The following is a 25,235-nucleotide window of genomic DNA, read 5'->3' on the forward strand; positions in this document are numbered from 1 at the left end:
GAAAGATGGGTTATAGTATGACTTCTAAGTCTGTTTGGCACAATGCAGCGGGTATGAAGAAAGTATTTTATGCTAGTTTGTTTCAAACTGATGTTTTTGAATCTGACCTATATTAAGGTCAGGTTGGTGTGGAAGGGCTCCCCTCAACAGGCCCCTCCCTGCCACTTCCCCAGGACACTCTTTAAAAGGAGGGGCCTGCTGCCTCTTCTCCAACTCCACATCCCATGCTGTGACCTTTTGCTGGAAACCTGCAACTTCTGCCAAATTACTCTGTCCAGTCCACTTGTAAATAAGGACTTTGTTCTCAGAGGATCTGCTCATTGGAAATGTATTGGACTTATCTCTCTAAGACAAATGTTTCCCCCACCTTTTTCCCTTACAGAATTTACATAACCGGTTGGTAACTTGTGGTCCACATAGTGATTTCATAACTCTTTGTGATAAAACTTGCCTAAGAGACAGTATCTTTGTCCATCTCTCACTTTCTTTTGATTTTATGTCCTGAATACAGCCTTTGCATATCAGTGGGCAGACAAAAGTCATTGCCCAATAGCCCAACTATATGTGTACAGAAAATAGTCTTTATCTGTGTATGATTTTTAGCCTTCTTCTGACTTTAATTTTGGGGGAATTTCTGAGGGCCAAATTTTGATGCATTTTCTGTAAAAAAACAGAATTTATTTTATCTCTGCCACTGAGTGTTGGAGAATAGGAGATCTGTGATGAAAATGTGTGTGCTTAATGAATCTTGGTGCACTGAAAAAATAAAATAAAGTTAAAAAAATGTGTGTGCTTAAAAAACCATTAAGTTTTCAAATGTTTTGGCTAGAACTAATACTTCTTTTTCTCTTTATCCTCTTTAAAATATTTTTATTGTAGAAAATTAGAAAATATAATTAAGGAAAAATATCTAGAATCCCAGTATTAGAGAAAAACAATGTTAACATTTTTGTGGTTATCTTTGTAAACTTTTTTTTTACACATAGCCATATTTTATTTGTATAAAAACTAAGATCATGCTCTGTCCTATTCTGTAGTCTTTTAAAAAAATACCTAGATGTCTTTCTATTATATTTGTACTATGTTTATTATATTAGTTATATAATATTCTATCTAAACTATATTAGATATTATAAATAAATTATAAATTAAACAGTAGTGCTATTTTAAAAAGGAGTTGGCATTGCCACTAGAACATGATGAATTTAAAATAGAGCTAGAGATATCAGTTATTTTTAAATGATATCTTTCTTTGTTTAGATATGTCAGCACAGCATCTAAAAATGTACTGCTTAATCCCACTTTCTTTACCATGCAATCTAAATCTCTAGATACATACCATTATTAGTGAAACAAAGTAACAGTCTTAGAGACATCTATACTGGTTATGATACTGAACTAGCATAAGTAAACTGCCTCCTACATTGAAGAGTCTACATCCAATCACTTCCAGAGAAAGGGTTGATTTCAACTACTCTCTAGCATTTTCGAATAATTTTATCCACTGCCTAGGCTTTGGTGGGAAAATTACTGGTTCGTAACAGAATTTCACAGTCCAACATTAATGGCATTTGGAGCCTGCCTTTCCTTATTTTGGGTGGGATGCAAGAGAAGAAGTGATGAATAATATTAACCAGGGATGGTACTGGGTATTAGAGATTGGCCCTAGCTCAATAAGAAGGGAAGACAACTACTCCGGCAACCAATATTGCATTGTATGTTAACTAAGTAAAATTTACATTAAAATAAAAAGAAGGGAAGATAGGATATCCCTCATGGATATTATATTTAAATATATATTTATTTTGGAAAATGTCAAACAGTTCAGTGATCTCTTTAAACACCATGCAGGGTCATGATTGAAGTTCTTAGATGCAGAGATACTGCCAAACAGTAACACTGTACTCCAACCTACACTAGGTAATACTTACCTCAAAAGAGAAGTTCTCAAAGACTGGCCACACTTATCCATTGACTTGAATTTCTCCATTCACAAATAGGACATATTATATAAGCCCCAGATGTTCTTTTACCAAGTTGATATTCCGAAGGGATACTCTAGAGGCAGGAAGTGTATATATGGGTGACTCTGGCAAGCATCGGCATCAAATTGGGCTTCATTTTCTATCTGGTCTCCTGGCCTAGTTGGAATGGTTGCCTCCTGGGAAGATCTGGCACATCCCTCATCCAAACGCAGTGTCTCCTCACTATCCGCCCCCGCATTTTGCCAGTAACTTTGCCTTCAGCAAGATAGGAGTCGCTTTCCCTAAAGGCTTTGGACATGACCACTTTCCCCTTGGCATCTTTCAGGGAATGGGAAAGCTACTGCTCAGATATTATTTTATTAACTCCTCTTTCTTCTAGGATAATATACTAACAGCTCTTCCAAAGATGCAAGATCAAGGTGCTCTCTACCATTTGCAAAGGACTTCCCGAATCTTTTCATTTGATCTTCACGAACAATCTTGTAGAGTAAGCGGGACAGGCATCCACAGGCAGATTTTCACAAATAAAGAAATTGAGAGGTAGTATTACAACATATACGTGCACTTAACATATGAAGATGGCATTGCTGACAACACTTACAAATGCCTGGATTGATCTTTCCCTGGTCCATGTTCCTACACCCCCTTGATCGCTTTGTGAGTGAAGTCATACATTTGCAGGAGGCTGAGCATAACCAAACAGCATTCTTCCCCAGGAAGCCAGCCTTGATATACACCTTCCTAGAACCAAGGAACTGTGAATATCACCAGCAGCATTTTAATTTTCTCAGTGCATTTACTAACTATTCTGTGTCATGCTGCTTATTGCTTCCACAGTAGATGTAGCAGAGGCCACACATAAAAGTACACTTATCCTCACTTTCTAATATTCTGGACTTATTTATGTGCATATTATTTAGTTATGTACGTACATAATTATATTCTCATAGGTACTAACATATTTTGTTTTCTTACTGAAATACAGAAAACAAAAAAGCCTTTTGTGACAGATGTTATTATTCCTCATCTCTGACTCTTATCTAACTACAGCAAGCTAATATATATATATATATATATATATCTTTTACTTCTTCTTTTTTAAAGATTTTATTTATTTATTTATTTTTTTGACAGAGAGAGATCACAGGTAGGTAGGGAGGCAGGCTGAGAGAGAGAGAGAAAGAGAAGCAGGCTCTCCGCTGAGCAGAGAGCCTGATGCGGGGCTCGATCCCAGAACCCTGAGATCATGACCTGAGCCGAAGGCATCTTATAATGAACATGAAGGTCCTTCTTGAAACAGAACTGTCCTCATTTCTCTATATCTCTATGCTGGCTTTCATTATTTGCATGGGAGACTAATGTTTTGCTTTAGTTCTCTTACCTTTTCCCTCTCTGGGCAGTGTTCTCCAGACCTACTTGGATCCTCTTGGCATCTTGTAGAAAAAGCTGAATCCCAGGTGTTAACATTCTCCCATAGGAGGAGTGGAATTGGGTCAAAATTGCCTTAGGATGATATTACTCTAACACTTTCTTCTAGCTAAAAAATATTGTGCCATTTGATGTCTTGTTTAGTATTCATCATTGGACTTCAATGTATATTTCACTATTAAAACATGGATTGTTGGGCGCCTGCGTGGCTCAGTGGGTTAAGGTCTCTGCCTTTGGCTCAGGTCATGATCCCAGGGTCCTGGGATGGAGCCCTGCATCGGGCTCTCTGCTCAGCAGGAAGCCTGCTTCCCTTCCTCTCTCTGCCTGCCTCTCTGTCTACTTGTAATCTCTGTCTGTCAAATAAATAAAATCTTAAATAAAAAACAAACAAAAAAAACATGGATTGTCTTTCAATTATGGTGACCAACAAGAAGAGAAGTTAACAGTATCTGTTTCTAAGACCAGGTTTTTAAGACCAGACTTCCCTATCTGGTCTTGTTCTACCCCTTTCAAGTGTCTGTTTCCAAATATTGCCCTTTGTTTTCAGGAAAAGGCCTCCTCTACTCCTTCCATTCCTAGACATGCTTTCAGGAAAGGTGGTCATATTTGTCATCTACCCATCAGGGTAGTTTGAGGCAGAAGTTACTTTTTCCTTGCTCTGTCTCTGGTGGTGCAGATGTCTTCTGTGACATCTGTTGTGACTGAGCTCACTGTCCTGAACATAGGGTTAAGTATCCTGTGGGCATCCAAGAGGACAAATGAGGCCATGGTTCATTCCCTCCCAGAGCTCACAAACTACTCAGGGAGACCAATTACAGGCCATGACTAAAGAAATGGTTGATAAAAGATCACGGTCACAGGGGAGAACAGGAAAAATTGCATTTCCAAATTGCTGTTCCTGTGAAACTTATGGGAACTGGCAGTTTGGAGCCTGGTTCAGAATAAAGGGTTTCAGATCTTCTCTTTTCAGGTCGGATTCCATCACATCTGAGAAGAGAGACTCTCTAAGCTGAACCTCCTTTGCTTTTCTGTCATGGGTGCTCCATGGAATAAAGATATCTATGACTGATCCATTTGTTAAGCTAACACATAATGAGTGTTGTCTATGTGCTCTACTTGGTGCTAAGCATATCACAGTAATAAAACCCTGTCCCCATCAACTATTTTATGTACTAATGAGGATAATGTGAATGTTAAGGAGAGTTAAGAGATGGCTGTGATATAGTGCGTCAAGTATTGTCATAATGATAAACACAGTCTACAAGGAGAAACAATGGAGAAGCATGTAAGTTATGAGGCAAGATTGGTCAGGGAAGCCTCTAGCTGCTTTCTAAGTTGAGATAAGAAGGGCAACGGGAGTTATCAGGTAAAGGAACTGAGAAGGAACATGGTGAATTTATGAGTCTAAAGGTAGAGGAGTGTGGCCGAAGCACAGGTTGTGAGTGCTGGGATATAGCAGGGAAGATGGGAGAAGAAGATAGAAAAGAAAATGGAGGGAAGACACTTGGTGAGACATGAGCCTCGATAGGTGAGTAGGAGTTCAGATCATGCCTGCATACTCAGGAGCTCCTACTTTATTTGGAGTACAATGAGGATTCATTGAAAGTTAATTGACCAGTGACACAATCTGATTTGTATTTTAGAAAGGGTAGTCTTCCTGCTATATGCTGCATGAATTTGAGAGGGAAGTATTAGAGAGAGAGCAGTTAGTGGACCTTTAAAATGATCCACAAGAGGTGACCACCAGGCCATGGCAATAGCAGTGGAGCATAATAGAGAATTCAGTAGTTATTGAGGAATTAAGAGCTATAGGACTAGGGGCCTGATGGCTACGTATTGGGGAAGAAGAGAGAATCAGGCGGACTTCTGGCCGGGCCAACTGTATAGCTATGATCTCATTCACTGAGATTGGACTGAAAAGGAGGAACAAGTTTATGGGGGAGATATGAAGATGATGAGTTCCTCTTTGAATAAAATGAGTTTGGGGCACCTGGGTGGCTCAGTGGGTTAAAGCCTCTGCCTTTGGCTCAGGTCATAATCCCAGAGTCCTGGGATCGAGCCCCGCATTGGGCTCTCTGCTCTGTGGGGAGCCTTCTTCTCCCTTTCTCTGTCTCTGCTTGCCTCTCTGCCCACTTGTGATCTCTGTCAAGTAACTAAATAAAAATAAATTTAAAAAAAAACTTTAAAAATGAGTTTGCAGTACCTGTGGGTCAACAAAAGTGACGTATGTATTAAGCAGTTGTTTAGATGGATTGAGCTTGGGAGAGAGATCTGACTGAAGATACAGATACAGATTTGACAGTCATAGACTTACAGATTATGTGATCTCTGTCAAGTAACTAAATAAAAATAAATTAAAAAAAAAACTTTAAAAATGAGTTTGCAGTACCTGTGGGTCAACAAAGGTGACGTATGTATTAAGCAGTTGTTAGATGGATTGAGCTTGGGAGAGAGATCTGACTGAAGATACAGATTTGACAGTCATAGACTTACAGATTATGTGATCTCTGTCAAGTAACTAAATAAAAATAAATTTAAAAAAAAACTTTAAAAATGAGTTTGCAGTACCTGTGGGTCAACAAAGGTGACGTATGTATTAAGCAGTTGTTAGATGGATTGAGCTTGGGAGAGAGATCTGACTGAAGATACAGATTTGACAGTCATAGACTTACAGATTATGTGATCTCTGTCAAGTAACTAAATAAAAATAAATTAAAAAAAAAAACTTTAAAAATGAGTTTGCAGTACCTGTGGGTCAACAAAGGTGACGTATGTATTAAGCAGTTGTTAGATGGATTGAGCTTGGGAGAGAGATCTGACTGAAGATACAGATTTGACAGTCATAGACTTACAGATTATGGCTAAGCAGTAAGAATGACGGAGCTTGCTTAGAGAGAACGTCCAGAGTGTACTCTGACAAGCACCAGCATGTGAGACCTGGGTGTGTGCTGTGTGTTTGTGGTGGGGTCTCCCTGAAAGAAATACATGCAGTGAACAAGCAAGTAGAAAGACCACTGGGAATGTGCAGTTCCAAGGGTCAGAAAGACACAAGAATTTCTAGAAGGATGATGTCAATAATCAACTATGCTAAAGAAGATCAAGAAGGATAAGGAATGGAAAGTATCTATTGGGTTGTCACAAAAGCATCACTGAGAATATTTCAAAGGGACTGAAAAACAGACTTCTATGGGTTCAGGGGTGAATGAGATAAAATTAAATAGAGACAGCATGGGTGGACTTTTTTTTTTTTTTTTTTTGAAGCTTGGTCATGAAAAACAAGAGACTCTTCACTTTCCTTATGCTTTCAAGGTCAAATGGAAGAAATGTGCTCTTTTCCTCCTGGCAATCTGTTAGATATCTGAAGAGAGTGCTTCAGTGTCCTCCATATTTTCTTTCATCTCAACTAAAATTCTCCAGTTCTTTTCACTGCTCCTCATGTTGGGGACCGCAGTTGGTGGTCCCTCACCTTCTTCAGAATAAAGGGGAAGGTTATCTCACAGGCCATGGGTCAAGATGACCACTCTGATCATGGAAATAGAAGAGGGAGAATTTGAGAAGCATCAGTTGACATCGTGAAGTGTCCCTTTATTATTTCATTTAACAAATATTTTACCATGTGTCATATAGACACCAGGAGCCCATCAGAGAAGAAACAATCATTTGTGTGGGCTTTGGAGAAGTATCTCCAGGACAGCTCCTCAGAGATGAGCTTTATAGAGCCAAGAGAGCGTGAACCTCAGACTCTTGGAGAAAGGAGTCATCAAAAGCAGTAGGTTTCTCTTCTTTGTAGGCCAGCTAAGCCTTCCTAGGAGTTGGGGGCAATAAGCACAGGAAAGAGGAGCCTGAAACCCTGCTCTTCCTCTAATTTGCTTTGTGACCTGAACTAAGTCACTCCTCTGAGCATCTGGTTTCTTATTTGTAAAATGAGGGTGTTGTCAGATATCTAAAATGTCTGGCAGAGCTCTTGGATTCCATCATTTGAAACCGACTGAATATTTACTTTGAGAAAAATAAATCCTGTCAATCTGCCATTACTATGGTATTTCTGGACCTATGTGGTAGTTACCTGGGTGTGTTTATTTTATGATCCTTCATTGATCTTTCATTTATGATATTTTGAATGCATGTCATACTTCAGTAAAAAACATTTCTAATAAAAATGTCATTAAAATAATAAAGGATGCAGTTTTTCTTTGGGGGGGGGCGTTGGAGAGAATACTGTTGTCAGTATTTGGATGAATGTCTTTCCCCAAATTTCACAAAATCTTTATGTGAGAAGTCACAGTTGGCCCAGCGGGAAACCCAGGCTTGGGGGTGACTTCCTTCAACAAAGCTCCCAGCCAGGAACATCTGGTTGTGGAATGTGTGCTAGCACTGCTCCCTGGCACTGAGACTAATGCTGGGTAGGTAGTAATCCTGGTGACATAATCCACGCACTCCCCTGGGATATCCCAATAACTGGGAAAGAGACTTGTTCTCATTTCTAAGCCTCGTCACCATCTAGTTTCTGAATCAGTGGCTTCAAAATCAAGGAACCTTTTTACTTTGGAGAGGGAAGAATAGAGGCTGCAGTAGGCTGAATTGTTGCCCTTTGTTGATTCTTTTGAGTTCTCTCCTCCTTCCTTTTTCATTCATATATATATATATATATATATATATATATATATATATTTGATATATATATATATATGGAAATATATATGGAAACCATATTTGAGATCTTATAGTCCCCCCCTTGAAGCACATCATCCGGACCCAGCATCTTTATTCTGGTCAAAGAATAAAGATTCTGGTCTTTTGGAAGGGATTGGAAGGTTGGTGATTTAGCCTTAATTATTCTTCTTCCCAGGAAGAGAATTCTACCACTTTCTGTCCCCTTCCCGTCCTAAGGTCTTCACATTCAGGCCAATTGCAAATTTAGGACACCTCTGCTACTGTGTGAGATAAGTCATTACACGTGATTCCTGGCTTAATGGTTGGCTTATAGGTTGGCTTCCTTCTGCTTTTTTAAGCACATCCCCAGCCACCTCCTCCCCAACGCACAAATCCTTGTACAGGTTTATATTAATAGCTACCTCCAGAATTTATCTTTGTGGGGGAACTCCATTTATTTGGGGTGCTGAAGGGGAGAACCTGAGTGACTTGGATATGTGGATGAAACAGATATGTCCTTCAAATAATAAACACACAAGGAAGAAATTGTTACCCTGGAAAGAAAGAAGACACAGATGAATGGTGCAAAGTTGGACCGTATGCAATGTGACTCACCCCTCCAGGACTTCTCTCAGTCCTTGGTGATGTTGTTAATCTCACAAAGCATCTGGGGTGAGTGGAACCACTACAGTGCCAGCCCTGATGCCATTTGGGTTGCCTGTGAGGGAGCTGTTCCAGTAGGGATGGAGGTGTGGTGACAGCAGAGAGGAGGTGTGAGGAGGACTTCAGACTCTCATCCTGCCAGAGAGTGGCAATTTTAAGCAAGTGTTACCAACTCCTCAAGGGGTGTGGGCTGGAGGTGGGCAGCTGGCATTTCAGTCACACACACCATATTACCTGCCATCTTTTGAACACAATGCTCTTCACACCTCACAGCTGTGCAAGGAATGGCCTTGCCCATCTCCAACATGCTGTTGGCTCTAAGGTGCCTTTCTCTACAACTTTAACTTTCCACACTCTCAGCCCTTCCTCCACTCACCCCTGTTAATCCTGCCTTCTCTTTCCACAGTATTTGTATGCATTCTCCTACTGTGACTTGCTCACCAAAGTCTATGATTATCTGCTAGATTGTGAGCTTCTCTGAGGAAAGACTGTGGAATGTGCTTCCATGTGTGTCTGTGTCTGTTCCTGTCCAGAAGATGTTTCCGTTCATGTTGTACACAGGACTTCATTACTCAGCCCACCAACATTTACTGAGTACTCATATATGAAGTATGAGGTCATGTGCCAGCAACAATAGGTCTGACGGAAGCCTTGCCTTTCAAACCTAGACCTGACAGAAACAAGCAGGGCGTCCATTTGAGAACTTGTACTTGGTACCTGCTCTCTGTCATGCCCATGCCAAGTGTGGACTATAAAGATGAGTGCTCGGAGTTGCTCATGGCCCAGGAGTGAAGACAGGGATGTCGTGGGGATGACACAACAGCAAGATAAGTGCTACAAGTCAGGGACCCAAGCCCTACCATAACCCCACCTTGGAGACTGGTGGAAGTGTTTGTGGACTGTATAAGAAAATTAATCTCAGGGAGTCACAAGGGATTTGTAACCTCGCAAAATTTTCTAGTCAATATCTTTGTCTTTATCAATTCTTTTCCATATACATTTTCGAAGAACCCCCTTTAAAAATTAGTCTCTGGTGTGAGGGGCTCAGCAAATCTCTGCATGTTTTCCTTCTTATATGGAAGAAGACTTATTGGGGCCCTAGTGTGTCTCCAGCCCTGGCTTGAGTGAGGTGCCCAGGGAATGTCCCTAGTAGCTCTGGTCAATGTAGATAGCCATTTGCACTAGAGGGAAGTCAGAGGCCGAACACCCCAGAGCCTTCACAATGGGCACCCAAATTCACGACATGGCAATTCTCTTCCTCTGACCCTACAGACTGTGCATCATAGGGGAAGTACCATGTTTGTGGGAGTCACATAGTGAAGATGATATGGGGAAAACCATACATGAGCAACCTCTCCAAACTTAGATCTAGAATATTGTGGGTACTGGAGAAAAGTCCAAATCTTGTAGCACTATTGAGCTGGAAGGAAACTTGGGTATAATCACTCGAACAGTTTTCAAACTTTCACATAGTGTTCTCTCCACATGAAAGTTTCAGAAAAGGTCCAAAACCAGAGAAGTGGAAACATTTTTATTGAAATGAGTTACTCATTTATGCAAACCATGAAGTCTGGCCTCTCATTTTTGTAGACAAGGAATCTGCGGTACAGAAAAAAGAGGGACTTCCCTAGGGTTACCCAGTGAGTGAATGGGGATGTCTTCTTCATGCTGGACCTGTGTTTCTCCCACCCCCTTGGCCCTGAATGAGCACAAGGCCCTGCCCACCGGGGGGGGGGGGGACCCAGCTGGGATCGAAGAGACCCTGCATCCATTCAACTTTCCCCCCAGGATACAGAGCAGCCCTGCTGGCATGTTATCACTAATGTACAAAATGTGAAATTGTGAAGGCTTGTTTGCCAATTCTCTTATCTCAGCTGGCACAGAGAAGGGCTCGTTGGAGTTCTGCGGTGTTAGAGTATTGTTTCTCCACCTCACATCCCTTGGCTGTTCTCACAGAGACTCAGGAAAGGCTGCGCATATAAATTCACATAAATTACCTTTACAAAATGTCAGAATTAAAAGTGGATTTTTATTTTGGGGATGTGCCTCGAGCTTGTTAACCCCTTCTAGTGGGTACCTGTGTCACCATCAGAAAAGCATCTGACTTCTTCAAAAGCAAGGTAAGCCACAGGAACTTACGCCCACGCTCCCTCCCCAGCCCCACGCTACCTCATTGGCAAGAGGTAGCAGTTCTTGTCAGCAAACCATGGACTTCCCTAAGCTCCTGGCTGGCCCACAGATAATCCTCTGGAAATAGTATTTTTAATCTGGTGGTGGCCATAACTTCATTCTTTATCACTTTTTCTTGATTGACTTGACTGGTCAAGTTCAGAGGAGACACAGAACCCACCTGGGCCTCAGTTTCCTCATTGACAAAATGTGGAGGCTAGCACAGATGAGTGTTTCCTAACTAGGCATTGTCTGCCCAAAGATCCAGAAAGGTGGTAAGGGGGATACTTAAATAGCTATTAAAATTTCAAAAGCTTTACGGAAATCACAAGGCACCTGCAATAGGGTTACATAGGGTTAAAAACAATCCCATGGAGACTTACAGAGTGACATGGGAGAAACCAGGGAAAGTAAAGAAAGAAAGGGAGAAACAGCTGTGCAGACTTGCCAGGGAGGCAGAGAAGGTGAGGAGCCAAGACTTCCTAAAAGCAGATGGAAAAAGGGGAAAGATAGTGCTGGAGAGTGGCATGGATGGGCCTTGAAAAGAGGTCCACCATGGAACAGCCTGAGTTTTGCTGCTATTTATTTTACTGGTATCTCTGTGATACTTTTTGTCATGTCTGTCCTATTCCTTATTAAACTCTTGTGAGAAGGAAAAAGTCCCCAAACTCCCCCTTTCTTTGCCTCTGGTTGGAGTTGTGGCCACTCAGTGTGGCCAGCTACTTCTTTCAAGCTGACCAGAACTTTTCAGCGTAGTTCTTTATACACTTTTCTAGAAAACAAATATTTATTGGGGCAACTCTTCAGGTTGTCTCTTTGATTTTAACAAAGCAAAAAATAATTATCTTAAGATAGCACAGTTTGTCCACAGGACAGAAAGACAGAAATCTTTCAGTATATAATGGAGGAGGATCTTCCAGAATAAGGAGTTTGGAGGCACTGGAAGGGGTGGGGAATGTTTCTAGATCTGATGGTTTAAGATACAGCCCCGGAATGGAATATTAAGGAGCCAGTGTCAGTAGTAGGATGGAGCTTTGATTCGGGGTCACATTATCATTTCCATGAGACTAAAACTCTTGTCTTTATGGGCCTCTCCACCATAACATTGTCAATATTAAAACTTACATTTCTATGTCATTAAATAGTGTCGTTAAGTCAAAACATTTCTTTTGACCATAAAAACTGTCTTTTCTGATATTAAAATAAATTGACATGTTTCCTGAGCCCCTAAAAGGTTTGGGGACCATAGGCACTGTGCCTGTCATACTTAACAGATAAGTCAACCTGATGCGAGGTAGAGGAGAAAGATTTAGCTCCTGGGGTTGGGTGTTGGGTACCTGCTGGGGATGCAGGAGAAGTTGTTTCCTGGGAGTTTTATCTCCCAGCCCAGAGCAAAGCAGAGCTGACTGACTGAGACATTCCACAAAAGCGTTTCCAATTGATCAACATATAAGTTTGGTAACTGCTTCTCCGCTTCTCTTCTAAGTGCTCCAACTTGAAGCAGTGAACAAGAATCCGAAGTCCTGTTTTGATTCTATTTAGCTCCTTGGGTGAGGCCCTCACCTGAGCGTTCCAAAGTTTGCAAAATGAAGGAGTTGCACAAGACATTGATTTTCCAGCTACAATTTATGCCCCATGTCCTTCTGAAATACTATCAGAAAAGATCGTAGAGAGATAGATGAAAGCATGTATACAGTGAGGCAGGTATACTTAGATGAAGACCCAGAAATAAGTTATTTACTGCAATACTGTATTAAATTTAGCTCTGAATATGCTGCCAGCTGAAAAATATAGAAGACTTATCATCTACTTGAAGGAAGAATTGCGCTACTTTAGATATTTACTTAGCATTACATTGAAGGTCATGCAGAAGATATGACCACTAGTTGACCTTCGAGCTAGCTAGCCCCAGGGCAGTTGGAAAATTCTTCCCCATCCCCTGCCCTTGAAATGTACATTCCACCCACTATTCCCACAGTGGGAGCCACAGCTGCGGAGAGACAGGACACAGCTGAGAGAGAGAGAGAGGAAAGAGAGTGGAGGTGTTGCTGAGACCATATAGACCTCATACATGATGGAATCCAAGTATGTCCTGTGTATAAACTTTTAAGATTATGAAAATCTTAAAAAAAAAAAAAAAAAGCAGGATGCCTGGGTGGCTCAGTTGGTTAAGTGTCTGCCTTCAGCTCAGGTCATGATCTCAGGGTCCTGGAATAGAGCCCCACATCGGGTTCTCTGCTCAGTGGGGAGCCTGCTTCTAACCCTTTCCCTCTGCCTGCTGCTCTCCCTGCTTGTGCTCTCTCTTAGACAAATAAATAAATAAGCAAGCAAATAAATAAATCTATCTTTAAAAACTAAATAAACTTTTATGGTTCTAGCGGGCATATGAAGAGAGGTGCCTGTTTTGAAGCACCGAAGACAACTCACATTAAGTTCTCTTGCCTGTTAAACCGGCCACCTACTGCTCTTTGTTTGATCTCTCCTTGCCCTCTGTGTCGGGGGCCAGTTTCATATTATATCAGAAAGTCTCCAGAGTTCGCAAATCAACATATTTACTAAACGTTGTATGTTTTATTACAAAAGCAGCACTAACGCAATCTAATTTTTTTTTAAAAACAAAAAAATCACTTTCAATCGAACTACCTCAATAAATCTAAGTATTTTCCTTATGGTCTTTATCAATGTAAAAATTATTAAAATCATCCTATCTAGAGAAAATCTTTTTTTGCTTTTGCTTTTTTTTTTTTTTTTTTTTCACCTAGGAAGACACGTCCTTCACTTCCTTGCGCTGGCAGCGGTTATGCACGTTATTTTACATGTCTGCACGCTATCAGTTGGACAGACTTTGCAACTCCTTGGCTGTTCGGTGTTTACTTGATTCCTAGTTTTTCATTACCTCCCACAATAAGCAATTAATGTGACTCCCTTTTGCTTCTTTTGAATTTCCTGGAATGAAATCAGGTCAAAAAGCATGGACTTCTTTTCTAAGCCTTGACCTTACCTCCCTTAGAAATTGTGCGACTTGAGTACTAAATGCTAATACTTAAGATTCCATGGAGTGTTAGAGAATAATGATCTTTTTAAATTATAAATGGCCCCGAATGGGTCTGTTGCAAGGCATGCTTTATCCATGTGAAGCAGCAAAAACATTTGAATTTGTCTGGATTTGTTTTCAGTATTAATACGCTTTTAATATTTCAATGTCCACTATTCAGGCAGAGGTAGAAGAGCTTATCTGTTGAGTTGGGGAGATATATTGTCTGGGGGGAGGGTGATGAGGAGTGGAGCTGGCCCCTTCGATGTGGGCGCTCCTCTCATATTGGGGAGGTTGTAGAGGAAGTTATATTTGCTGTCCTCGCAAAGATGTTCCTGTGACCAGAGCAGAGCTGGAATCATCCTGGATTAAGGCGGCCAGACTCCATTTTCCACGAGTCATGGCTGTTAAGAATTGAACTGGAGCTGAGTTTCCTTCTTTCCTGGATCTCAAACAGCTTGGTCTCAGAGTGCTCTGATTCTCTTCCCAGAGTGTTTCCAGAGAAGACAGCCTGAGGGAGAGGAAGTGGTGCAAATTAAGTCCTCCCCCTGTTTTCCAGGCACAGGAGCCTTCTGCAGATGTCTGTTGTGAGGCATGCATTCGCAGAGTGTGGCAAATACAGAAGCAGGCTTTCCTTCCCCCAAAGGCACAAACCTTCCTTAACAGGTTACAGGGAACTCCAGAAACACTCTTCCTTCTAACAGCCCGCTGGGTGGTTGAGGCAGCAGACCTGCCAGGGAAGCTGAAGTACTTCACTGATTGTTCTGTCTCTGTCTCTGTCTCTGTCTCTCTCTCACTCTCTCTCTCTCTCTCTCTCTCTCTCTCTCTCTCACACACACACACACACACACACACACACAAGTGCAAGTGCACACACACGCGATTTCTCCAGCTTCTATGGGTGTGCCTTGTATTTCCTACAGGCCAATCGGTGCCTTTTGTGCATTTAACTTAAAAAAATTACTGAAGACTCAGCAAAGCCATCCTGCTGTAACACAGCGTGCCTCAGGATGGGGGCCCGGTTGGGAGCCCAGGATGGGCATCCGGATGCCCCCACAGCTATCTGAGTGTGCCCTGGGTGGGTCCCTAAATGCTGTGATTCCCAGAGAGATACAGGTAAAACCATCTTGTAGGGTTGCTAGGAGGATCCAACGGGGGACCCGTCATGTGACCTGCAGAGTCCCCTAACCAGCTGTGTTTTCTCCTGCATTCAAACATCGCAGGGTGACTGGGTACGTCCACCTCTGTCTGAGAGAATCCCTGTTTACTCCTCTCATTCTGACATAATTGTTAGTAGTGCGCTTTTCATGCTCCAAAGTGTCCAGCTTTAGGCAATAGGTTATATGCTCATACTATTTTTACCTCTCTTGAATACTCTAATTCCAATGTTAAGAATGTACACTTGCTGGGGTCGGGGCTGTTTCTCATGGTCTAGTGTTTCACAGGAATTGAGGAGATGGGATTTATCTGATTAGGAACACTGAAGCAGCTTTGAGAATAAGATGGTGTTCCCAGTCACAGTGAAGCAGGGCACAAAACCCACCTTCTGTGTAACCTGGACAGTGTACTTACTGCAGGCCAGACTATCTGGCCTCAGCTTGGAAATGGTGACCTGATGTGGGGGCGCTTTTTACTAGAGTAGTGTGTGCTTTCTATTTATTTTGTTCAATTGTGCTGTGTATTTATAAAATAGATTAAAGTTATTGTGTTTTTACTTAAGTCATATATAATCACTGCAAGCATCCAGAGACTTATAAAAACAAAAAATAAAAATCACCTATCATCCAGAAATAACCATGAATATTCTATTTTATTTTTTTTTAGATATTTTCTAACCCTGCCACATAATACATGTATATACATATTCAACTTCCAGCTTCCTTTCTTCTTTCTCTTCTTCTTTTTGAATTATTTTTAACCCATTTGAATCTAATAATTCATAATTATTCATAATCTTTTCTATTAACAATATATTTTGGATAGATTTCCATGATAAAAATAAACACTTACATTTTTAATTACTACATTATATTTCACTTTATGATATAATGTATTTAACCAATTCCCTACTGACTGGTTCTTCATTTTACTATATTCTTTTGGTATTAGAAACAGTATTGCATGAGTGTCTAATGTGACTGTTACACACAATGTTTTGCTATTAGACATAAAGTTGTATATATATTTCTGCTATTAGACAAATGTGATAAACTACCTTCTATATTGATGTCTTTGGGCATTTGTCTACATTATTTCCTTAGGATAAAATTTTGGAATTGTTGTTTTGTGAGTTAAAATATGCTCAGTTCTAAGTGCTTTTGTGCCCTATTACTACCCAAGCAGCATAGGAAAAGGTGCATTATCATTCCTTTTAAGTGTTAAGTAAGTTGTCAGGCTGATGGGTTTTTAAGCAAAAATTCTGTGAAATCTTGAAGATCGAATGCTTGGTAATTATTTCATATTCCCATCTCCATACTCCACTTCCTGTCCTCTGGGATTCAAGGCGGGGGAGTGCGGGGGAAGGATCTACTTACAGCCGCCTTTTGTCTCTCTAGAGGGTCTCTGCTTCCCACTCCTCCTACACCCCCCCCACCAAATGGCCTAACAGGGTGGTGGTGTCTGTGTTATTGAACTGATTCATTAGTGCCTTTGTTTAGTTAATGTGTGGGTGCTTTTGTCAGTTTCAGGAACATCATTTGCACACTGCCAACTTTTTGCTGGAGCAAAGGACAGAGGTGACTTCTTTCCCCCTCTTTTTTTTCTACTGAGAAGATTGTTTTTTCCCTTGTTTTAGGTGGAAGAAATGTCAACAATTAGGAGTTTTGAGGGATTCCACCCTGTGTCTCTGAAGCAAGAGGGAGATGACCAACCCTCTGAGACTGACCAGCTGTCCATGGAGGAGAGGGACCCAGGCAAGGACCCGGAGCCAAGGCAGATTTCAAGGCAGCCAAGTGTGACCGAATCAACACTCTACCCCAATCCTTATCACCGACCTTTTGTCTCACGGAAGTACTTCGCTACACGGGTAAAATTTTTGAGGTTACAGTTTGACGTTCTAAAATACTACACAAGACTAGTCTTTAAAATATTCTAATATCATTATACATGCTGCAAGTTTTACCAAGTATTTTCACATTTGTTACCTAATAGTCATAATGACCATGAAGTAGCTATCCTTGTCACATTTTACAGGTGAAGGAGCTGAACTTCAGAGAAGTTAAGGGTCTATTTTTGATAACCATGCAGTGTTGAGGAGAAGCTGGTTATCTGGTGTCCATGGATCTTTGGCTCCTCAGTCCTGTGTTCATGTTAAACTTGATCTCCACAGATTAATGACCTATGTAGAGAAAATCCAAGCAGCTGAAATATAAATTTGTGCGCGCAGAGTGGGTATTTGTTGCATGTTTGAAAAAGACGGGGTGATGGAGTAGAAAGCCTTGCTGAGAATAGGTTGAACCTCAGGGTCTACACTGGGATGCTGGGATTATAGTGTGGGAGTAGCACTTCGAAATCTCAAACCCTTGCCTGCTGTCTGGACCTGAGCTCTTTCTCCTGAGCATTGGAGCTGAGAGAGCAAATGGAAGAATGAGTAATGGATATGGAATTTGTACGTCTAGATATAAAAAAGAATGGGGCGCCTGGGTGGTTCATTCTGTTGTGCATCTGACTCTTGATTCTGGCTCAGGTCGTGATCTGGGGGGTTTGGGATTGGGCCCCATGTCAGACTCTGCCCTGGGCATCGAGTCTACTGGAGATGCTCTCTCCTTTTCCCTCTGCCCCTCCCTGCTCACTCTCTTAAAAAAAAAAAAAGAAAAGAAAAGAAAAGAAAAGGAATTTTGAACCTCTAGCATTTAGATCAAGTGGAGAGTGCTTCCTGGGTTTGAGTACTTTCTCTCTCTCAAACTCTCCTTTCTACTTATCAGTGTTCATCCCCAATCCTTCAGGGTTCTTGTTAACACAGTAATTGCTGGCTCACAGGCCACAATCAGTCGGTGGATAAACGGGGTTGCACAGTGTGGCAATGGAGACCATCTCCTTTTTGAAGCAATACATGGGACACATTTTGAAAAAAAAATTTTTTTTCAACTCAGTCTTATGAATAAATTGTAGCTAAGATGTGACAATATATAAAGCTTTAATGAATCCTGATTTGGTAGTTTTTAGAACATCTTTGGTTAAGATAAAAGTTTAACTAAGTTGACTCAGTGTGTGTGGTGTGTGTGGTGTGTGTGTGTGTGTGTGTTAACATATGCGGAGCATATGGTTTGTTTTCCAAAGCCTGTGAACTTTATTGAATAAGCAAAATTAAGTTGTAAGATACATCTGGGAAGGAAATCAAAACACCCCCTTAAAGTCGTCTCATCTTTGGTAATGATGATGTATCAGTCACAGCTTGATGAGATAACAACGATGAGTGGTACGGAATGAGAGAGGCATCGTGCTCAGAAGCGGGTGCAGTTATGAGGGCTGGCTTGGGGGGGGCTCTGCAAAGCTGTCGTCTTTTCCTCTGCTGATGGGCCTGAAGTTGCCCCATGCTGTCAAGTGAAGCAGCTGAGAACACGAGCTGCCACAGTGGCTGCTGGCCTGCACTGATCTGCAGGGAAATGACCAAGGTGTCACTTCTGCCTTGCAGGCCTGACACTAATGTCTCTCGTGGCCAACTCTAACTGGGAAACAGACAGGAAAGGAAATTCTAGAAAATGCAGTTCTAGCTTAGCTAAATCGACAGTTTAAAGCCACCACAGAGTTTTCTTTGTTTGAGTGATGCTTCTATTTGTGTGGCTCTATGTAACTTCTTCAGTGAAGTCCCCTGGAGTGACACTGTAAGGTAGGCCGGGGAGGGCTTATCATTCTTGTTTCATTGTGGACACATTACAGCTTCAGGGGAGTGAAGTGACCTGGCCAAGTCGCACGATATTAGTGGAATGCCTATAGCTAGAATCTGTATCTCCTGTCTGTAAGTCCAGTGCTCTTCCCACCATCGGGTACAATTGCACTTATGGCCCTTTCCTAAGGGAGCCAGTGACTGACTCCAGTCCATGTGAAGAATACCTTCTCCCGTGGGTATGCAGAAACAAGCCCTAAATTCTCAAGAGGTTGGGAGGGAAAGCTTCTAATACTGTTAATGAATTTAAAGTAGACTTGAGGACTCTTTAGGGGCTGAGAGGGCTACATGCTCAAGGCACTCAGCATTTGCTCTCCTTCAGACCAAGAGACAGTGTGTGTGTGTGTGTATGTGTGTGTATGTGTGTATTTATATACATAATATTCTGTGAGCATGTGAGTGTAATGAATATGCTTTATATGTATTTTTATATTTTTTATCTATATCTTTATCTATTTATAAATTTCCTCATTTGCAATGAGTAGATAAAATACCAGTTTTATACAGAGGTTTAAATAGGCTGATTTTCTAAATATTCTTAGTACAATGCATGGCACATCTATTAACGTTTCATAAGCAGCATCTCATTGCTATAATGAACGCTTTCTTCCTTTCCTGTTGATTTGACATTCCCATTTCTGTATTTGATCATAGGGAATGACATTAAGATGCCTGTGACCTCACCATGACTTCTAGAGGGAGACACAAATGTAGATGTATAGCATCTATAGTAGTAAAGAGGTTTGAGTAAAGGAACTAATTCACTTCTCAGGGAATAATTCAATAAGACCCTGGCTCTGAATGATTCAGATCTATGAAAGATTCATCATAAAGTATCACTTCTTAGAGCTGAAACAAGATCGACACATGATCTGGTCCTCTGGTTCTCCATCTTCATCATGCAGACAAATGACCTGGAAATCTTGTGCTAATGCTCGTCTGACTCAATAGGCCTAGAGGAAAGCCTTATACATATCTTCTGGACATAAGATGCAATCTGTCCACAGACCACACCTGGAACACCAATGAGCTAGTCAACATTAAGGCTCAGAGAGGGATGTTGCTTGTCCAGTGTCATAACCATTAGTGAGCACCAACTTCCCCAAAAGGGTAGTAACAAGTGCTAAAGCTGGAGTTAGAACCCAAGTTTTCCAATTCCCAATTCATAGTTCTGTGATCCCATGAAGCAATTAGAAAGAAATAAGTTTATTACAGTACAAGAATTTAAAGCATATAGGTTGTAAATTCAGAAGAACAGTAAGTAAATGAGTTGAGGAATTCCTTGATCAAGTATTTTGTTTTATTAAACGTTTTAAGACCATTTCACAGAAGGTGGTTTATTGAAAAAAAAAAGAAAGAAAAATGTCAATAAGCAAAGTAAAAGTCACCATAATCTTCCTGCCCAACTTTAACCAAAGTATATTGAGTGTGTGCTTATACATTTTGGTGTATATTCTCTCTTACTTTCCTCCTCACATGTACAATTGGTTGCAAAAAATATTTCCTATGTCAATAGCTAAACTTCCATAAAATTATTTTTCATCATTCAATAACATTCCACTATAGAGATATGCTTTAATTTATTTAACTTTTGATGGACATGTTAAGTTGTTTCCTACATACACACATATATATAAAAGATTTTATTTTATTTATTTGTTTGACAGAGAGAAAGAGTGACAGCACAAGCTGGGAGAAAGAGGGAGAGGGAGAAGAAGGCTCTTTGCAGAGCAGGGAGCCTAATGCTGGGCTCGATCCCAGGACCCTGGGATCATGACCTGAGTCAAAGGCAGATGCTTAACCACTGAGCCACCCAGATGTCTCTTCCTACTTATATCTTTTAACCCAGAAAGGAAAGTTAGTCTTTGGCTTGCTGTGGCAGAATGGCACTGAGTTTCTTAGGTACCAAGAGCAGATACCCAATGTTATGATAAGAAAGAAGTCAATTATAAAGTCAATTATATGAGTGTTAAACTGCATATGCAAAGATGTGACTGCTCTGGAAGTGTAAAGTAATCCAAGGCAAACAAGAGGCTCTATCTCATGATCCTGAGATTATGACCTGAGCCAAAATCAAGAGTCAGACACATAACCAACTGAACCAGCCATGTAGATGTCCCCAAGAGTCATTTTTTACGCATCATAGCCTCATGCATTAGATCATACCTCTAATGCATTAGATCATACCAGATCATAAAAGAAGTCAATCTGGTTCTTTAAACCTCTCATGTTATTTCATGGAGTATCTGGTATATTGCTTCCTATCCACAGACTTCCAGACTATTATTTATTTCCTGAACTGTGCCCTTCCAACATAGAGACATTCTTGCTCAGAGCCAGAAGAGGCCTTAGAGAAATATCCACTCCAACCCCTGAAACACACAAAGAAGATGTGACTTGTCCAAAGTCAACCAGCAGTTAGGGGCCATGCCAAGACTAAGAGCCAGGACTCCTGACACTTTTTACCACCCCTTCAGAGCCTCTGACCTTGGACAATGAACGAGAGTTCTTAGGAATGAATGTCTGAAGCACTTGCCATCACTCTGCTTGGATAATTTTTCCCTCCTGTTTTTGTTCATTTGCTATTTTATTGCTTAGACATATCTAAAAAAGGCCTAGTGCCTTTTCTGAACAAAAGTACCACTCAAGGCTAATAACTCGAGGTATATTATGATAATCCCTTTAGTTGTGGAGACTGATATTCAAAAGCAACTTCTTATGAAAGGAACAATACTTGATACGCATGGGGAAAGATATTTTTAAACCCCCTGTAGGACTCTATATTTGCAGATACCTTATCAGAAAGTTGAAAGCGATTAGGGATGGGGAATTATCTCTAAATTTATACTTGAGAATGTAAATTACATACAAACTAATGGGACTAAAACTATTTGATCTTTTAATATTTAATTAATGGTTCCCCATGGCCTTTTTATAGCTTGTGTTCTATTGTGAGGAACGAGACTTTAATAAGCAGGTTTGGGACTTCCCATTGTGTAGCAAGATGTCATTGCTTTCATGACACTAATTTGGCTTTCATACTCTCTCCCTTCCCCTCTTCTCTTACTATAGGGTTCCCTGTGACTTGCTCTTGCATTGGGAACAACTAAATATATTAGTTGTATTGTTATTGTCTGTGTGAGCTTCTTCCTGGTCTAGAAATTACACATCTCACTGGGCAAAAGTTTTCTTGATTCCCCTCCTTACAGTAAAATCCCTTGAAGATTGTAATAAAAGTGGTGTTTCTTTCTGAGGGCAGGCACTTACCAATAATAAAATAAGAAGCATTTCCTTTATTTTCAAGGAGAGACAAATTTGCCCTGGACTTTACAAATTGCATCCAATTTAGAGCTGTTTTTCTTCCCGTATGTGTTTACCACGGAGTGATTTCTATCTGGGCATGATGGTATCCGCAAGAGAGATCTTATTGTGTGTGAGTCCCTGGGAGCACTCCTTTCTATGCTGCCCTCTCCTCTTATGTTCTAGCTAAGGATCTAGTACATGGTAAACTATTACCAGCAGATGGGAGTATTATTTGTGTGACAACTGGCCCCTGGCTAGTCTAGCTTCAGGAAAGGTGGAGAAACACACACACACACACACACACACACACACACGTCTTTGAAATTCCCTTAGTAGGTTTGTTTTGACCGAAGATACTCAGTGCTGAACTATTAGAACAAATATTGCCTACTCAGCTGTGTAATAACTTATAAATAAGGATCCCCCTCATAATTTTTCTTCAAATTTAATATTAGAAATATATGCATATTGAATGATGGGTACTTATTACTCCATTGTACTTTCCTATTAGTCTTAGGCAGCATGGCGTCTTTGAGCTAATTGTTCCATTGCCGTGACCATTCGACCTCCAAATCCTGGTACAACTATTTTCCCTGCATTAAATATTAACAATAAGAATGAAAATACAGTGTTTTATTATTCAATGTTCTCATATGTTTTTGGCATTTCCCAACAGCTCTGTTACAGTTAATATTATCTTTCCCACCCAGCAAATGAGTAAACTGATATCTGGAATAATAAGGACATAATATGGGTCTCATGGTGAGCAGAAAGTTTGAGATCTAAACCTTGTCCTGGACACAAGACAGAGTGTTCACACACTATCTCGTTTCCTACACTGAATGGCAGCAGTTAATTTATTCCAGTTAACCGACAATGGCAAACAGAAGAGAGTAAAATATTAAGATACAGTGATTAACTGTTCCATAAAGGCACGACTGATTCTGCTACAGGTGAGGACACCACACTCAGTGAGGACACTCACTGACAGAACCCTAGAGACTTCCCAACCATTTCGTAAAAACCACAGTGATGTCCAATGTTTAGGTTTTGAAAAGGTGTACAGTAGAATGTCACCTCTAGCCACTGTCCCATCAAGTGCCTCCCCCCTTATGGGGACCACAATTAACATTTTCTAGGTATCCTTCTAGAGTTGTCTCAGCATAGATAAGCACGTGCAAATATTTATCCTTATCTGTTCTCCTCTCTTTTATTAAAAAATGTGGCATATTTGCCCTTTCGTCTGAATATTTTTTCATTCACTTAGTAATACATTTTGAAATCTTTCCATATTAGCACAGATTTTCTAATTGTTTTTGCATATTCATCATGTTCCATTGTATGGATGTGTCCCCTATTATATCTAACAACTCCCCTACAGATAGTTATTTGCCTTGTTTCCAAAATTTTGCTATTCACAAATAAGTCTGTGGAGAACGTTGTCTATACATCTGTCATTTTTCACATATGCAAGAACAGCCATAGTATGACTTCACAGAAGTGGAATGTGTAGATCAAAGGATAGATCATTTTGATAGATTTTGCCAATTGCTTTCCATAGGGAAGACAAGTAAGGTTTTGAGAAATTCTACAATTTTATATTCATCTTCACATGTTCTGGCAAAGTGCCTGGTGCAAAAGCATTCAACAAAATGCTTATTTTAGGATTATTTCATTATTCTCCAATTTCACTTACAGTTTTTTTTTTTCTTCTGAAAAGTATTAGTTTCACTACCGAGCTATGTTAGCTAGAGGAAGAAATTATGTGGATATAAGAGGAGAGACAGGAAAAATAGCCTGATGAGTCATCAAAGAAAGGATGATTTTGAGCAGTAGGTCTGGTGCAGTCAGGCTGTATCCCAGGGAGCTCAGGTTGGGAGATGGGAGCATTGTCATGGGATCATAAGGGATTTCTCTCCAGCCTAGTTTGATCCTGCCAGTGGGTTCACTAGAACAGTGATGTTGGCACAACCTTCTGTGTCAGTGGAGGCTCAAGGCCTACTTGATTAATCCTCCAGAACTAACTGATTTTATGACTTATAGTTTCCAGCAGACATAGGCTGTCATGTTAGCTCCCTGACAACCCATGAACCAGTAGCTGAGGATGACAAAGGAGTCAGAAATCATTCAGTCCGCTGGCTGACTATTCCATTCAGCAGGAAATGTGTTAAAATGAGGAACTCAGAATGTCTCAGTATCAGGGCTATGATCATATTTTCTTAAAGACTTCCAGGAGGCTTCCATCATCAGCTTGGCTTGGAAAGCATTGGTTCAGTCTCCTCATTTGTCTTTATAGATAAGGAAATGTAGACTAAGGAAGCTCAAACCGTTAGCTACAGATCACAGAACTGATTTATGACAGATCTGTAACAGGAGCCCAGGTCACTTGACTCTGTTTAATGGACATTTCCTGGATGACTTGGGCTCTGTGCAGTGAATTGGAGGGGGAGGGGCATAGCTAAGTTGGGAAAGTTCTGTGCCATTCCTACCACTTCATCTGAAACAGTGCCATTCTTTTCCTGTTTTTTTTTTTTTTTTTTTGTATATGGATTCTCCTATTCTAAGGTCTTTTTCTTGACCAATGGATTCTGTGACCAAAATGTTTCAAAGCCTTTCGTCATAGACTGAGAAAGTGAACAAACCCAAATCTACCACCTCCCGACCTCCAAGAGGAAAAGGCATTTGAATGGGTCCTAGGCCAGGCTAGTGTCCTGGTTTCCTTTCATGAGAGAAGGGTCTCAGGCTGGGGGGATTAAGAATGTTAATATTTAGAAAAGATTAGGTGGTTAGTATTAAAGTCCTGTTACACAGAGAATATTCAAGAACTGACAACCTACTTGTCAGTAGCTCAGGGATGAGGATAAGGCCAGCACTGCCTTGTAGGCGGGGCAATGAAATGCCTGTTTTCTTGTCTTGTCTCTACCACTTCTTAGCTGAATGAACTTGACAACTTACTTCCCCACTATGGCCCCCATTTCCACACCTATAAAATTAAATTGTTCAGGCTAGATAATCCCTGGGCTGTAGTGGTTCTCAAACTTGTCTACACATTGGAGTCATCTGGGACACTTTAAAAAATCCTGGTGTACTGATATGTGAGTCCCATCCACTGAGA

General features: G+C 40.7%; 1 protein-coding gene across 1 annotated transcript in view; it reads left to right on the plus strand.

The window, feature by feature from the left end:
* The window catches only part of TPRG1 (tumor protein p63 regulated 1), a 157,165-nt gene that overhangs the window by 19,187 nt on the left and 112,743 nt on the right, over positions 1-25,235 (plus strand). The window contains exon 2 of the mRNA XM_080825066.1: positions 16,727-16,957. Within this exon, the coding sequence (XP_080681192.1) occupies positions 16,736-16,957 (222 nt within the window). The 5' untranslated portion in view covers positions 16,727-16,735. The remainder of the gene's footprint in view (positions 1-16,726; positions 16,958-25,235) is intronic.

This window comes from Martes martes (assembly GCF_963455335.1).
Source record: "Martes martes genome assembly, chromosome: 1".
NCBI lineage: Eukaryota > Metazoa > Chordata > Mammalia > Carnivora > Mustelidae > Martes > Martes martes.